Source organism: Podarcis gaigeae, assembly GCF_964106915.1.
Source record: "Podarcis gaigeae genome assembly, chromosome: 11".
NCBI lineage: Eukaryota > Metazoa > Chordata > Lepidosauria > Squamata > Lacertidae > Podarcis > Podarcis gaigeae.
The window spans coordinates 43,374,879-43,388,492 of NC_139687.1; the positions used below are offsets into that span (position 1 = coordinate 43,374,879).

A 13,614-nucleotide genomic window follows, 5' to 3' on the forward strand; every position below is an offset into this window, starting at 1 on the left:
AACAATAGTTTCATTGACCCAACCATGCTGAATGTTGTACAAGATATCCATACAAGCATAATTTTCCGTGTGTATATAAAAAGGTAGCTTTGTCCGTGTTACCTGCTTCCTTCTATGGCTGCATTGGCAGTCAGCTGTAGATCGGTAATACATTTCTCTTTGGTACCACAATCCTTTGTGAAAGGGATCTGCAAGAAGTTTAGTCATTCATTCATTTATTTATTCCACAACCTTTATATGTCGCTTGACTGTAATACAACCTCAAAGTGGTTTACAAAGCAGTTTTTGGACTGTGCAATGAGTTTCTCTATGCCTTAGAAGTTCTTGCTGAAGAGCATACAGTGGTACCTCAGGTTAAGTACTTAATTCGTTTCCAGAACTTGAAACTGTTCTTAACCTGAAGCACCACTTTAGCTAATGGGGCCTCCCACTGCCGCCGAGCCGCCGGGGCACGATTTCTGGTCTCATCCTGAAGCAAAGTTCTTAACCTGAGGTAATATTTCTGGGTCAGCAGAGTTTGTAACCTGAAGCATATGTAACCTGAAGCATATGTAACCCAAGGTACCACTGTCTTAGCTCAATGTTAACCCTCAGATGTTTCTTGAACATATTTTTTTTTAATGTTTAATGTTGACAAGCCTCTTCACTTATTTTTCTTTTCTTTTTTAGATGAGCCAGTCAGTTTGCATTGTTTTGTGGTATCTTATGGCATCATTTATGCCACAAATTTATAAATTAAATAAGTTTATAAATTAAATAAATACAGAAATATATTGATGCACTAATTCACATATCATATCAAGAAACCAGACCACTTTCCACATTGTAGCGACTCACATATTCATATATCGAGTTGGGCATTGCATTGTCCAGGATCGGTCCACTCTCTGGATCAGAGAAGTTGAAGTCCAACAAAACCTTTACAGAATCACGAAAGTCAGGCTGGTCCTAAGAGACAAAGTGAAGGCAAAGAAAACAGTCATTGCAACCTTTCCCCTTCTTCCAATCATCAGAATACTAAAAAAAAAAAAAAGAGGCATGCTTTTAAAATGACTATTGGTGGGTGGTCTATACTTTGCATTATTCACTTAAAAGGAAACATGCCAAACAGCAAATTCAAGACAAAACAGGGAGCTTAAGGACCATACTAGACAACATATCCAAAGGATTTTCCCTTATGGACTCCAACTGACCCTTTTTCTTATCTTGAAATTGCAGACTATGAGTCAAAGCCCAGGTTTCACTGAATAAAAAGCAACCTTCAGGGGTTTTCAGCTAGGCTCATCATAGCAGGCCTCAGACCACAAACACTTTTTTAAAAATTGAGAGAATCTAAGATGCAGTCTGGTGTGCCAGCTATGACAACAATGGAAAATAATCCCCAGGAGCACAGATCTTTTTTTCCCCTGCATCCCAAAGAAGATGGCTGGGTCTCAGTAAGAGACCAACAGAATTTTTTAAGGCTGGGGTCCTAAGAGGCTCAAGCATGTACAAAGATTTTGTTTTGTTTTGGTAGCAACCCTTATCATCATATAGAATGATACTCTTGAGGGTCCCACTGTCTTCAGATATAGCTAGTCTGGGATATAGAAGGGATGGAGAGAAATCTGGTTCGGTTTGCATTTATCTATTTCTACAAATTACTTGTGTACCACAATTGAGTACGTATCACAATGAGGAAAAAATCCCTTTTATAATCTGGAACTGGGCCAGACTAAATGGAGTCTTCAGTCTGGTCCACTCTCTGCCTTGGGAAGTCCAAGAACTGTAGTGGATTGGCTCTCCCCTCCCAAAGTAGACCATCCCATCCCACAAGGAAGCTCCATATGAAAAGAGCATGTCACCCTCTGCCTGTCCCGCACAGGGATGCAAATCAGACTCCTCAGTGAGTTGGGGAACTTGAACACCATAAAAATAACACGGTTAAGTCCTCCAATCGAATCATTTGTACAAAAATGCTTATATTATAAAGGTGTGCATAAGATAGGGCGCTTAGAATTATATGCAGCTTTATATTATATGCAGAATTATAAGCAGACATCAGGAATAGCCAATAAATCATCAGTCTAATATACAGAAATCAATACATGGCAAACTTGTTGGGGTGTTTGCAAGCACTGATAAAGAGAAATGAAATGAGAGAGTAAAGAGAATATTGTCCACATACAAAAACAGTATAAATTCTCTCTAACTAATCCCTTACATAAAAACCACTATTATTTTTTAATTGTATGCATCCTTTCCACTAAAGCAAAAAAAGGGGAGAGAGAGAAGGCAATGAGGGGAGGGTTGCCACTTGATATGATTTACTTGCCAACATGTAGAAGTTATGGTTAACACATTCTGACCCTTTGACTGTGATATTTTTTTGCATCTTCCGTTCAAGAGTTTCTGTGAAAAGGCTTCGTGACAACTTTCTTTGGGCGTCAAGTGTAATCCAATACTGGATACCTAAGGGGGGGGGGGTGAACAGGTACAATTAATTGCATTCATAGAGCTTGACCCCCAAATAGTTTTCCTCCCTGAAAGGCCCCCAAATCTGCCCCAAATGGTCCCACAACTCCCTGGACAAGAAGGTGTGTGAAAGTTGCAGGTGAGAGGAGAGGAGACGAGGGCAAAGTGTCATTGGAGAAGCAGAAGTCTCTTGCAAGAGTGGAATGACAACATTGGGTACAACCCATTGTCTCTTTCGCTGTCCTTTGCTTTCTTGATTTTCTCGGCCACTTCAGATAGTCTGAAGGAGTGACAGAAGATGCATGAGTAACAAACACTTCTTCTCCTACCATCTAAAAGGCTGTCATCTTCCATGCTGACCTGCCTGCTCCCTAGAATCTAGCGGAGAGGCCTTTGTGTCTCATCTTAAGAGAATCTCTACCCAGGCCTGGGAGCTCTATATAACATTGTAGAAAAATAACTTAAATTATGAATGCCTGTGTGAAGCTTAAACCCCACAGTCCTGGTTCAATCAAGCATGGAAAAGGAAACACAAATCCTTTATTTCTCTTCTTTAGGACATGGGAACTGACCTTCTCTTTATTAATGTTTACCATGCTTTAGATGATGGAATCCCCTGATTACTGCTTTAGTCTAATATGAAATACAATAGTGTAATGGAAAGAACAGTTTATAAAACAGTAATTCTATTGTATCTTTGCATGCAGCAAATGGAAATGCAGTAAAGCCTTTAGCCTACAGTCATTTACCTGTAGGTTCTCCAGGAAATTCTTGAGGAACTGCTCTACTATATAGACAATCCATATACCAAAATTCAGTGCAATCTACTTACTTGTTTCATTCATTGTGGCCTCCTCTGATTTTAATTTGACTTTAAAACAAATTGTGGCGTTGATGAACACCCGTTGCTTTTGCATGTCATTGTTTATCTTCTGGATATTAATTTTGCTGGGCATGAATTCCATGGTAGCATTGACTTCAGCAACATCTCGAGACCTAAGACAGATGCCGTCCATGAAACACAAACATGAGATCCCTCAGAAAAGCATTTTCTAACTTTTTAATTTAAAAATGCTCATTCTTCTTAGAGCCCCTCCTATTGGTGAATTTCAGTCATCCTCCAGATTATAACAGATATGGACTCCCCAATTTTGTCATTTCTAATGTGGACTCACTTTCAAAACTGTTGCATCCATCTAAGTTACAGTTGACCCATTGAAATTAATGGACCTAAGGTAGAGAGCAATCTTATGCATAAGAAGCTAGCATAAAGCAAGTTAGTGTAAATTAGCTGGCATGAAGTTATACTAGATCCAAACCCCATTCAGCAGAGGGAAAACAAGGCTTTAGAATAGGCACAGGCAAACTTGGCCCTCGATGTTTGGGGACTACAATTCCCATCATCCCTGACCACTGGTCCTGTTAGCTAGGGACAATGGGAGTTGTAGTCCCAAAACATCTGGAGGGCCGAGTTTGCCTATGCCTGCTTTAGAAGAGTGTTCTACGCCAGGTCATGTGACTAAGCAATATGGGCTTAGGATCCAACCTAAGTACCTCCCTCTCTGGTCCTGCCCTGCCACACCCCCAGAATGCCCCTTTCAGGGGACTTTTGCCAGCCTTGGCTCAGCCAGCTTCAATTTAGGTGGCTGAGCCCTGGCTGAGCTGGGATGAGCAATTTACACTGTTGCATCTTTGGCTGAGCCAGAACTGCAGTTGTTGGCTGAGATTGGCTGAGCTGGGAATCAGCTGACTGAGCCAGCAATCTGCTGCCTCCTAATCTACTCATCCCAGTGGATCTTTGCCCTAGAATTACCCGCTTAGCCATGTTACTCTGAGTAGGATTAACACTGAATGTAATACAATGGGCTTGTCCTATATTTCTGCAGTTGTCCCCCAGTCCTTGCTTCATCTACCAATATGAACCAACAATAAAAATTTTATACAAAATTAAACAAGCCCAAATTTCTCAGATAAGAGAGTCTCTGGAGAAAAACTGCTGGAGAATTTCACCTCTCCCTTCATAATATTTGTCACTCAGAAATAGTGTAGATAATTTTGCCTCTGTCCTAGCCAATATGAACGATGTTTGTGCTGTTTTGGCTAGATAAGGATCCACACATTTAAGGAACGAGTTAACTAAAAGTCCCAGGTAACAATTACTGACAAACTGAGCATTCTTTAAAGTGAAAGCTTTATCATAAATACCAGAAGAGGGCTGCCCCTCCAAGGCCTCCAATAGTGACATCTGTCAGTCCATCTCCATTCAAATCCATTTCACCATGTATCGATTGGCCAAAAAATTTCATCTTTTCCCCATCGCCACCTGATGCAATGCGCTGTGGAAAGCACAATTCCTTTATTACAGTCAACAGGGAAATACAGAAGGTTTGACACTTCAAGATGGCAGTGTGGATAGGGATACTACTTATTTCTTTACTTTTTTGTTCAACACTCTTGGAGAATTACCGGTAAATCCTTTCCTGTATTTAAAAATGAATGACACCAGACAGGCACCAAGTCCCAAAAATACTATTTAAATTGAATTTTAGAGCCTTATAAATACCCAAATATTCACATTACAGGAAGTATCTAAAATTTGATTAATGCTGACATTCAGAGGTGAATCTAACCCGAGTTCAGATTGATATTCTTCAAAATGTGTCATTTGCTAACATATTAAATTAATTTAAACATAAAAAGCCAGTCCAGAGTGGCTTTATAAACAAATACGTGAATTTTGCAAAATTGAGTCCTCCCAAATTTCTAACAGCCCCCCCATTTCTCCTACCATCAACCCCCACCCCATTCTTGTATCTAGACATACTCTTAATTTTCTTCCATACCTGGGCATATTCTTTCCTTATAGTGTTTCCATTGCCATGGTAAACATACACAGCTCCTCGATGATCATCTTCCAGGGGGGCACCTATGACTATATCATTAAACCCATCAAGATTGAGGTCCTTTACTGAAGCAATTGAAGTTCCAAAACGGGCCCCACAAGGTTCATTCTTGTTGTGATTTGTGCAGTCATTGTGCTTCAGTAGCGAGCAGCATGTTTGCTTTATAGGCTCAAGGGTCATCTGATGTTCAAATGTTTTCTGTGGAAAAAATTACAATGGATTTCTGTCTACTTTGCTAACTTTTCCTGGTAGATGCTCATCTAGTGCATCTCGCCCATAATACTAGAAGTCCTTCTCATAATACTACAACTCGGAGTCATCTAATTTGGAAGATTCAGAACAAACCAAAGGAAGTTCTTCTTCCCACAGTGCAAGGTTAAACTATGGAATCTGTTCCCTCCAAGACTGGCCACCAGGGTTGGATGGCTGTAAATGAGGGCTAGATAAATTCATGCAGGATAAAGCTATCAATGGCTACTAGCCACAATAGTAATGTTCTACCTTCAAACCACTTGCCTGGAATCACAAATGGGGAGTATATCGTTGTACCCAAATTTGGCTTACAGTACAGGCTTCCCACAGGCATCTGGTTGCCAACGTGAGAAAAGGATGCTGGACACGCTGGAGTAATCACACATGAGAAAGGCTTAATGGCCATAAATCTCCCCATGGATAAGCTAATTGCAGGTGCAAGTTCAGCTAAGCCAGTTGCTATGGTAATGGCCCAGGACCCCAACTATGTCTGTGATTAATGCATGTCAGCTCAACGGTGAGTCAGTCTGTGAGACTGAAGCTAGTCTGTCTTTCATTGGTACTACTTTTCCAGTGATATGTCTTGAATTGCTGAACTTATTTAAAGCAACGGAGATATTTTGTCCTTGCGTGTATCTATATATATCTGTATCTGAAAAAGCCTACAAGCTATATATATCTACATTCAGAACTGTTTTACTGAGCCTTATCTTCTGCAAGAATAAACTATCTGAACCTTCCTCTGCTTCTGACTGGTACTGGGAGCAACTTTCACTGCATGGGTATCTCACCTAAGATTCCTAACATAACAGATCTAGCTGGATTTGTCTTATGCTCTTGATGTTTAAATCCCAACACAGTTCATTTCTTCCTTACCTGGTTCAATGAATAAACATACACCTTGCCTTGTTCTTCTTTTTCGGTCCCCATGTACATAGGTGCTCCCACGAGAAGAATATCAGTGAATGTATCTTTGTCAATGTCAATGGTTGTGATAACACTTCCAAAATAGGAGCCAATCTGTAATTGTACAAAATAGGATCCCCTCATGTTTGTAATCAATATGCATTTTATTCTTATTTAATGTATAAACCACGTATCATTAAAGATGCCAAAGCAGTGTGTTCAAAAATGAAGAGATACTCAGTACAAGTAAAAGAAGGAGGATGCTGTTGCTGGTTCTAGAAGTGGAGAGTGGAAACAGCTGCAGCTACTGACTTGTCTAGGTAAAGGAAAAAGGAACCCCTGACCATTAGGTCCAGCTGCAGCACTCATCTCGCTTTATTGGCTGAGGGAGCCGGCGTATAGCTTCCAGGTCATGTGGCCAGCTTGACTAAACCGCTTCTGGTGAAACAGAGCAGTGCACAGAAATGCCGTTTACCTTCCCGCTGGAGCGGCACCTATTTATCTACTTGCACTTTGACGTGCTTTCAAACTGCTAGGTTGGCAGGAGCTGGGACAGAGCAACGGGAGCTCACCCTGTAGTGAGGATTCGAACCGCTGACCCTCTGATCGGCAAGCCCAAGAGGCTCAGTGGTTTAACCCACAGCGCCAACCACAAAAGAGATAAGAGAGTTGCTGCAGTGTGGTAGGTTGTTGCTGGCCCTGGAGGCTCAATTCCTACAATTTGTAGGGACTCTGGAGGTATGATCCCAAAGAGAGTCACCACTAGGGCACCACCTCCTTCAATTATCTGTTGCTAAATTTATTATCTAAATACATGACTGCATCTGATACTTGAAATGAATATTGTGTAGTCATACATTCAGCATTACTGATTTATAAGCAGCTTCAGACACAGGGTAGAATTGTTCAGAACTGCAGCAAGGATTCGTGCTCTATTGGTTTTTCTCTACTGTTCACACTTTTTTTCTGGCAATATTCAGCATGGGACAAATATATATCATTCTGAAGTATGTGAATTGCAATAACCCCAATTACTTACTTGCTCCCCATTTAATCTTTGAAGTATTTCTATATCTGCTCCTCTCATTCGATATATGATAACTTGACCAGTGTGATTATATCGAGGCTGACCAGCAATGTACAGCACATCTCCAGGCACTGAAGCTGAATTCACTGTATAACCTAAAATAAAGAAAGGGAGAGACAACGTTCATTCTCAGGATACTTTGATAATAACTACTTGTGCCTCTTTAAAAAAAGAAAAAGCATGCATAAATATATTTCATAGAATCATAGAGTTGGAAGAGACCACAAGGGCCATCGAGTCCAACCCCCTGCCAAGCAGGAAACACCATCAGAGCACTCCTGACATATGGTTGTCAAGCCTCTGCTTAAAGACCTCCAAAGAAGGAGACTCCACCACACTCCTTGGCAGCCAATTCCACTGTCGAACAGCTCTTACTGTCAGGAAGTTCTTCCTGATGTTTAGGTGGAATCTTCTTTCTTGTAGTTTGGATCCATTGCTCCGTGTCCACTTCTCTGGAGCAGCAGAAAACAACCTATTTCCAATAGGCCAATGCAGTGCACTCCTAACTAAGGGTATACAGCAGGTTGGCTAGCTGAGAGAAAAGAATGAACTGGAATATTGGTGTCACCTAAGTATGCTGCAAGAGGCTCATTTCTTTCCGAAGACTTGTTATAAAATGTGTCATTTCTCGGGATTTGAAAGGCATTGTCCTTTAGCATGACGACAGTTCCATTCCAGTCATAAGCTCCAACTGCTCCAAGCATGATCCAATCCTTACATAGCAGGAAAAATCAGTTAGTTACATAAACCATCTACTTTTAACTATGGATCTCTACGACAACTCTCATTTTATATATCCATGAAAAAGAGGAGGTGTCCTGGAAAAAGAGGATATATGGGAACCCGATGTGGGTGACCTCATAGGAATTATACGTACATATACCCACTGTGACAGGAAGTGAGGCCGCTGTAGGGGTAAGCAACGAAACTGACAATTCACTGTGCTAGAGAGAAAACTAAAAATTTAAAAATTTTAAGATTCTTCTCCTGTTAGCTTCACAAAATGTTTAGGCGTCTGTGTCCACCCAGAAAAAACCCCACTGCACATGACACCTTGAGTTCCATGATGGTAGAAAGATGAGATATAAATTTCATTGATTTATTTATTCATTTTCAACTACGATATATTGCCCCAGTTTTCGAGGTGGCTCATAATCTCTCATTCCACGCTCCCCCCCCCCAATTAGCACTCATGTGGTAATTCAACATGCCAAATAGCTCCCGCCCTAACCTTGCTCATGCCAGCTTGCCCCATGCCTGGCACCTGCACATTCAGCACAGACGCCTCCAGTGAGCAACATGTGCAACTGTACGTGCAAAATTGTCCATGTGATCTGGAACCCCATTTGCACAGGCTTCCAGGTTGCATGGATGACTTTGCATGTACAGATGTATACAGGAAATCTACCCCCACTGCATATTGTCATGTTAAGCCGTTGCGGGTGGGACCCTCAGTGCTTCCCTTCTTCTTGCTTGAGCAATAGTTTCGAAAAGGGCTTGTGTCCCCAGATCATCAGAAATGCAGTCTGTGCACACCCCCAATGTTTTGCCATGGCCGTATGTGGGGAAGAAGTGAGCCCCCCAAAAGGGGAAAAGTCATTAAGTCCTACTGTGCAGCAATGCAATGAGACGTGTTTGGAAGTGTTTAGAAATTGTATGGAGTTTGAAAGGAAGGAGGTATCATCAGTATTGTGGGTTAAAGGTAATTTTTTTTAAATAACACAAACCTGGCCAAAGCATTACAGTGATTTTTCTGTTTGAGGATATTCAAGATCTTCCTTCTGAAGAACAATTTATTTTAAAGAATAGCTATAGCCATAGATGACTGGTTAGTTTACCTGGGAATAATGAGCACTGATTCCAGCTTGAGACATTTCCATTTCAAAAGAGGATGCCAGCTGGTCCTTCGTAGCTATAAAACAGGAAATGCTTATTGTTTCAACGCAAATGGATCAAATACTGACTATAAATAATTCCTAACTAGAGGAAAGACTAGACCGTTTATTAAGAGTTACCTTAACTTGGACACTGAGAGAAATATTTCAAACAGATATATTTTATTAGAAGAAATGTCAAAAATCTATCCAGTTCTCTCAAGTAGCAAAATCCTGAATTCTTGAAGTATTAACCATCAGGTGCCTTGTCATCCATCAGATGTCTTCAAATCCCTACCCAGCTCACTAGGTGACTTTGAGCTAGTCATGACTTCTCAGACTAACCTACCTCACAGGGTTGCTGTGAAAATAAAATGTTTGAAGATATCTTGTCCAAGTCTGGTTTAAACATAGTCATTTAAGGGAGAGCATGATGATTAACTCAGAACCATTGAGTAGGGTCTACTCAAAGTTAAACTTAATTGAATACAACTCAAACATTTTATGCAAATGTCTTCCCCTTTGCGGAAGATGCACTGTTTTTGGCAACTCACAAACTGTCTCCCTTCTTTAAAAGTGTCAAAGCTATTAATTTTCAAAAGTACAATCAGGGATAATAAGTAACAAATGTGTTCTCTGTTTCGTTATCTTGCGGTTTGAAAGTTATTTTTTTCAGGTCATTACGTTGACTAACATCTCCAGTTACATGTAGGACAAGAGGATAGGAATATCATGCAGCTGGATTTTTTTGCAGTTTTGTTTTTTTTAACAGCAGACTATAAAAGTTGAGAGTGAACATCACATGTATTTCTTACTAGAATTATTACCTATGGATTGCACTACCAGGCAACTTAACCCGTTGTGGGCTGGAAGTTATGACATCAAAAGAAATCCAACTGGAAGATTCACTCATAGGCATCAGTATATTGAACTAAGGGCAGTCTCATTAAGTTGAGAGGAAGAATATAATATTGGATCTAGCTATTTGTTAAAATCATTAATAGTCTTCTTTCCAGTCAAGAAACTGAAAGTCATTTACAAAATAAAATGCAACACTAAAATGTTACAGTTTGCAATTTCTATGCCAGCTATGCATAGACTTGACAGGGACTTCAAAGGACATCACCTGCCATAGGAATTCTACTACTTCTGCAGAATCGCTCAGTGTTGGCCATCCAGCCTCTGCTTAATCCCCACGTCACACCACTGAAGAGGCTAGCCATGGTTCTGCTGAAAATGCAGCTGTCCTCTTCAGCAGCATGAAATGCTGCTGTGGAAATGGCAACGAAATATCTGGCTGTATAGATTGTTTTCCATTTGCACATACAGATACACAGAGCTCGGTTGGAATACAACCAATTTATAAGTGAGGAAATGAATACTTTTCACTAGCCAAGAATATATATATCCCCCTTAACTGAAACAAGCTGCAATGCTGAGAAGCCATTGTGCCCAAACATTGTTTCTGTACAAATCCAATCATTCTAATGAGGTTCCTAATTATTTGTTAGCAATGAGATGCTAATTTGTGTATTTTCATAAGTGAATTCCTATATTTATGCTCTCTGTTGACACTGCTGCAAATGTCACCCACAAGCAAGTCTATAATGATTATTCAGGAAAGACTGAGATTTTTAAATGTGAAGTATCCACAGATGTTTTCCCTGCTAGGAAATATAATCATTTGCAAATTACTTCTACTGTTGCCTAACATTTTAAAGCACCACTAGCACATTAAGCACTAGAAAGAACACAGAAGCAACACTGTTCCTGCCAAGATGGCTTAGAAAGCAACGGACAGATTAGAATAGAGGCCTGCAAAAGATTAACAAGAACAGAAGTTTGACTGATATTTAACATGCCAGGGCTTTAGGTCACAGCAGGCCCTGAATCTTGGTTCCAAAGGATATCTGTCAATAACCCAGCCTGTGCAACGCTGTGATCTTTTGGTGTTTCTGTAAATAATACTGTGTGCATATATAATATTTCTGCTGCCTTGTGGGATGTTTTCAGGAGAGGAAAAGCCTAAGGAGTAAACCCCACACAAATCCAGAGTAGAGTCCCTAAGGCGATTGGATGACCCCTGTTATGCCTCCTTCTGGCATCTCCTGCAGCCAAGCTGGTGCCAAACGTGATTGCTCTGCTTTCCTTTAGACCACATCAGCTAAGCCAAGTGGTCACCTGGGCAGCCCAGAGCCTCCATACACACTGCCCAGGCTTGCGTCCAGGGAGGTCACTTTGACGCTGCTACACAGTGGTTTGACTTCACCCCTGGAGGCACACTCCATTGTCTCTCAAGACAGATGGATGACAACAATATGTATACAATACAAGCAACTTTAGGGTGAACTGTCAGTAAGTATAACATGTAGATGTAGGTTGGGGTGGGACGGTGGGAGAGGGTATCTAGGAAAGTTGGAAATGATTGGTTAAGGGTTAGAAAGTTTGAATCCTGGTGGGAGACAGTTTACGAGTCAGTTGAGTTTGGGACGGGGACGCAGGTGGCGCTGTGGGTTAAAGCCTCAGCGCCTAGGACTTGCCGATCGAAAGGTCGGCGGTTCGAATCCCTGCGGCGGGGTGCGCTCCCGCTGCTCGGTCCCAGCGCCTGCCAACCTAGCAGTTCGAAAGCACCTCCTGGTACAAGTAGATAAATAGGGACCGCTTACCAGCGGGAAGGTAAACGGCGTTTCCGTGTGCAGCTCTGGCTCGCCAGAGCAGCGATGTCACGTTGGCCACGTGACCCGGAAGTGTCTCCGGACAGCGCTGGCCCCTGGCCTCTTGAGTGAGATGGGCGCACAACCCCAGAGTCTGGCAAGACTGGCCCGTACGGGCAGGGGTACCTTTACCTTTACCTTGAGTTTGGGAATGGGTGGTAGCTGCAGTGAAAGCTGTAGGTGGAGAGAGCGTTTGGATGGCAGCAGGACTGGTTTGATAAGTAGCATCAGCATTGTTATATCAGTCATTGTTTTTTGTGATAAGAAGTAACAAATCAAATAATACAGAATTGACCCCATATGTCTCTGTACACTAAGTGATTAAAAATGCTTATTTATTTGTGTTAGATGTATCGGTTGGTTGCTCAAGAGCAATCAGGCAATATGCCTCAATTGTTGTGGTTTATTCATGTCCGACTCTGTCAGACTCCTGTCTTCCACTGCCTCCCGCAGTTTGGTCAGACTCATGCTGGTAGCTTTGAGAACACTGTCCAACCATCTCGTCCTCTGTCATCCCCTCCTCCTTGTGCCCTCCATCTTTCCCAACATCAGGGACTTTTCCAGGGAGTCTTCTCTTCTCATGAGGTGGCCAAAATATTGGAGTCTCAGCTTCAGGATGTGTGCTTCCAGTGAGCACTCAGGGCTGATTTCCTTCAGAATGGATAGGTTTGATCTTCTTGCAGTCCATGGGACTCTCAAGAGTCTCCTCCAGCACCATAATTCAAAAGCATCAATTCTTCGGCAATCAGCCTTCTTTATGGTCCAGTTAGTCTGTTCTAAAGCTTTCTTATTGGTGGTAAAAACCTTTAGAATGCAGAGCGCCTCTATTCCATGTCTTGCTCATTCACTGGCAGAATCTGAGAGTGGCTGGTGCTTAAATCTTCCCCAGCAGAGTAGTTTCTTGACCCCCAGTCTGCGCCTCCCCTCTCTGCGCGGAAGCCTACTGCGCACAGACGACTTGGGTAAAGGAGGACCTCCTTCCTCCCCGCTTTGCCCAGGCGATGTGTCCTGGCCTTGCCTTGCCTCCTCCGAGCCCTGCATCTCCTCTCCACTAGAGGCGTGGCTTCCTTCCTCCACTGAGGAAGTGCTGCTTCCCACGATCTTTGGGGGTGGGAAATGTCGAGGTACTGTGGTGGCAGAAGTAACCCAGCTCAGATCCGTACATCTTACGAAGAGTGAATAGGTGTGTCGAGGTGAGTCTGAGTAGTGCCAGGCACCATGTAGCCTTGTGGGCAAGGGTGGCATGACAAAAAGTACATACCCTCCACCTTTTCACAGATTAGGGTCACTCCTGTATAACCAGGAGATGGAATTTGTACAACATGTTATATTGTTTTGCCCTTTTAATGCTGAAGCTTGTCATCAAATAATCTCCCCTTGTTGTCCCAACTAGCAGGAAGGTCAGCTCAATGCTATGTTAAATA

At 42.0% G+C, this 13,614-nt stretch overlaps 1 protein-coding gene across 1 annotated transcript in view; it reads right to left on the reverse strand.

Annotated features, from left to right (window-relative positions):
* Positions 1 to 13,614, reverse strand: part of ITGA1 (integrin subunit alpha 1) — a 67,043-nt gene that overhangs the window by 19,966 nt on the left and 33,463 nt on the right. The window contains exons 10-19 of the mRNA XM_083703425.1: positions 9,441 to 9,514; positions 8,171 to 8,315; positions 7,555 to 7,697; positions 6,486 to 6,629; positions 5,298 to 5,555; positions 4,660 to 4,790; positions 3,287 to 3,450; positions 2,315 to 2,451; positions 838 to 948; positions 103 to 188 (exon numbers count right to left, since the gene is read on the reverse strand). Coding sequence (XP_083559551.1) covers positions 103 to 188; positions 838 to 948; positions 2,315 to 2,451; positions 3,287 to 3,450; positions 4,660 to 4,790; positions 5,298 to 5,555; positions 6,486 to 6,629; positions 7,555 to 7,697; positions 8,171 to 8,315; positions 9,441 to 9,514 — 1,393 coding nt within the window. The remainder of the gene's footprint in view (positions 1 to 102; positions 189 to 837; positions 949 to 2,314; positions 2,452 to 3,286; positions 3,451 to 4,659; positions 4,791 to 5,297; positions 5,556 to 6,485; positions 6,630 to 7,554; positions 7,698 to 8,170; positions 8,316 to 9,440; positions 9,515 to 13,614) is intronic.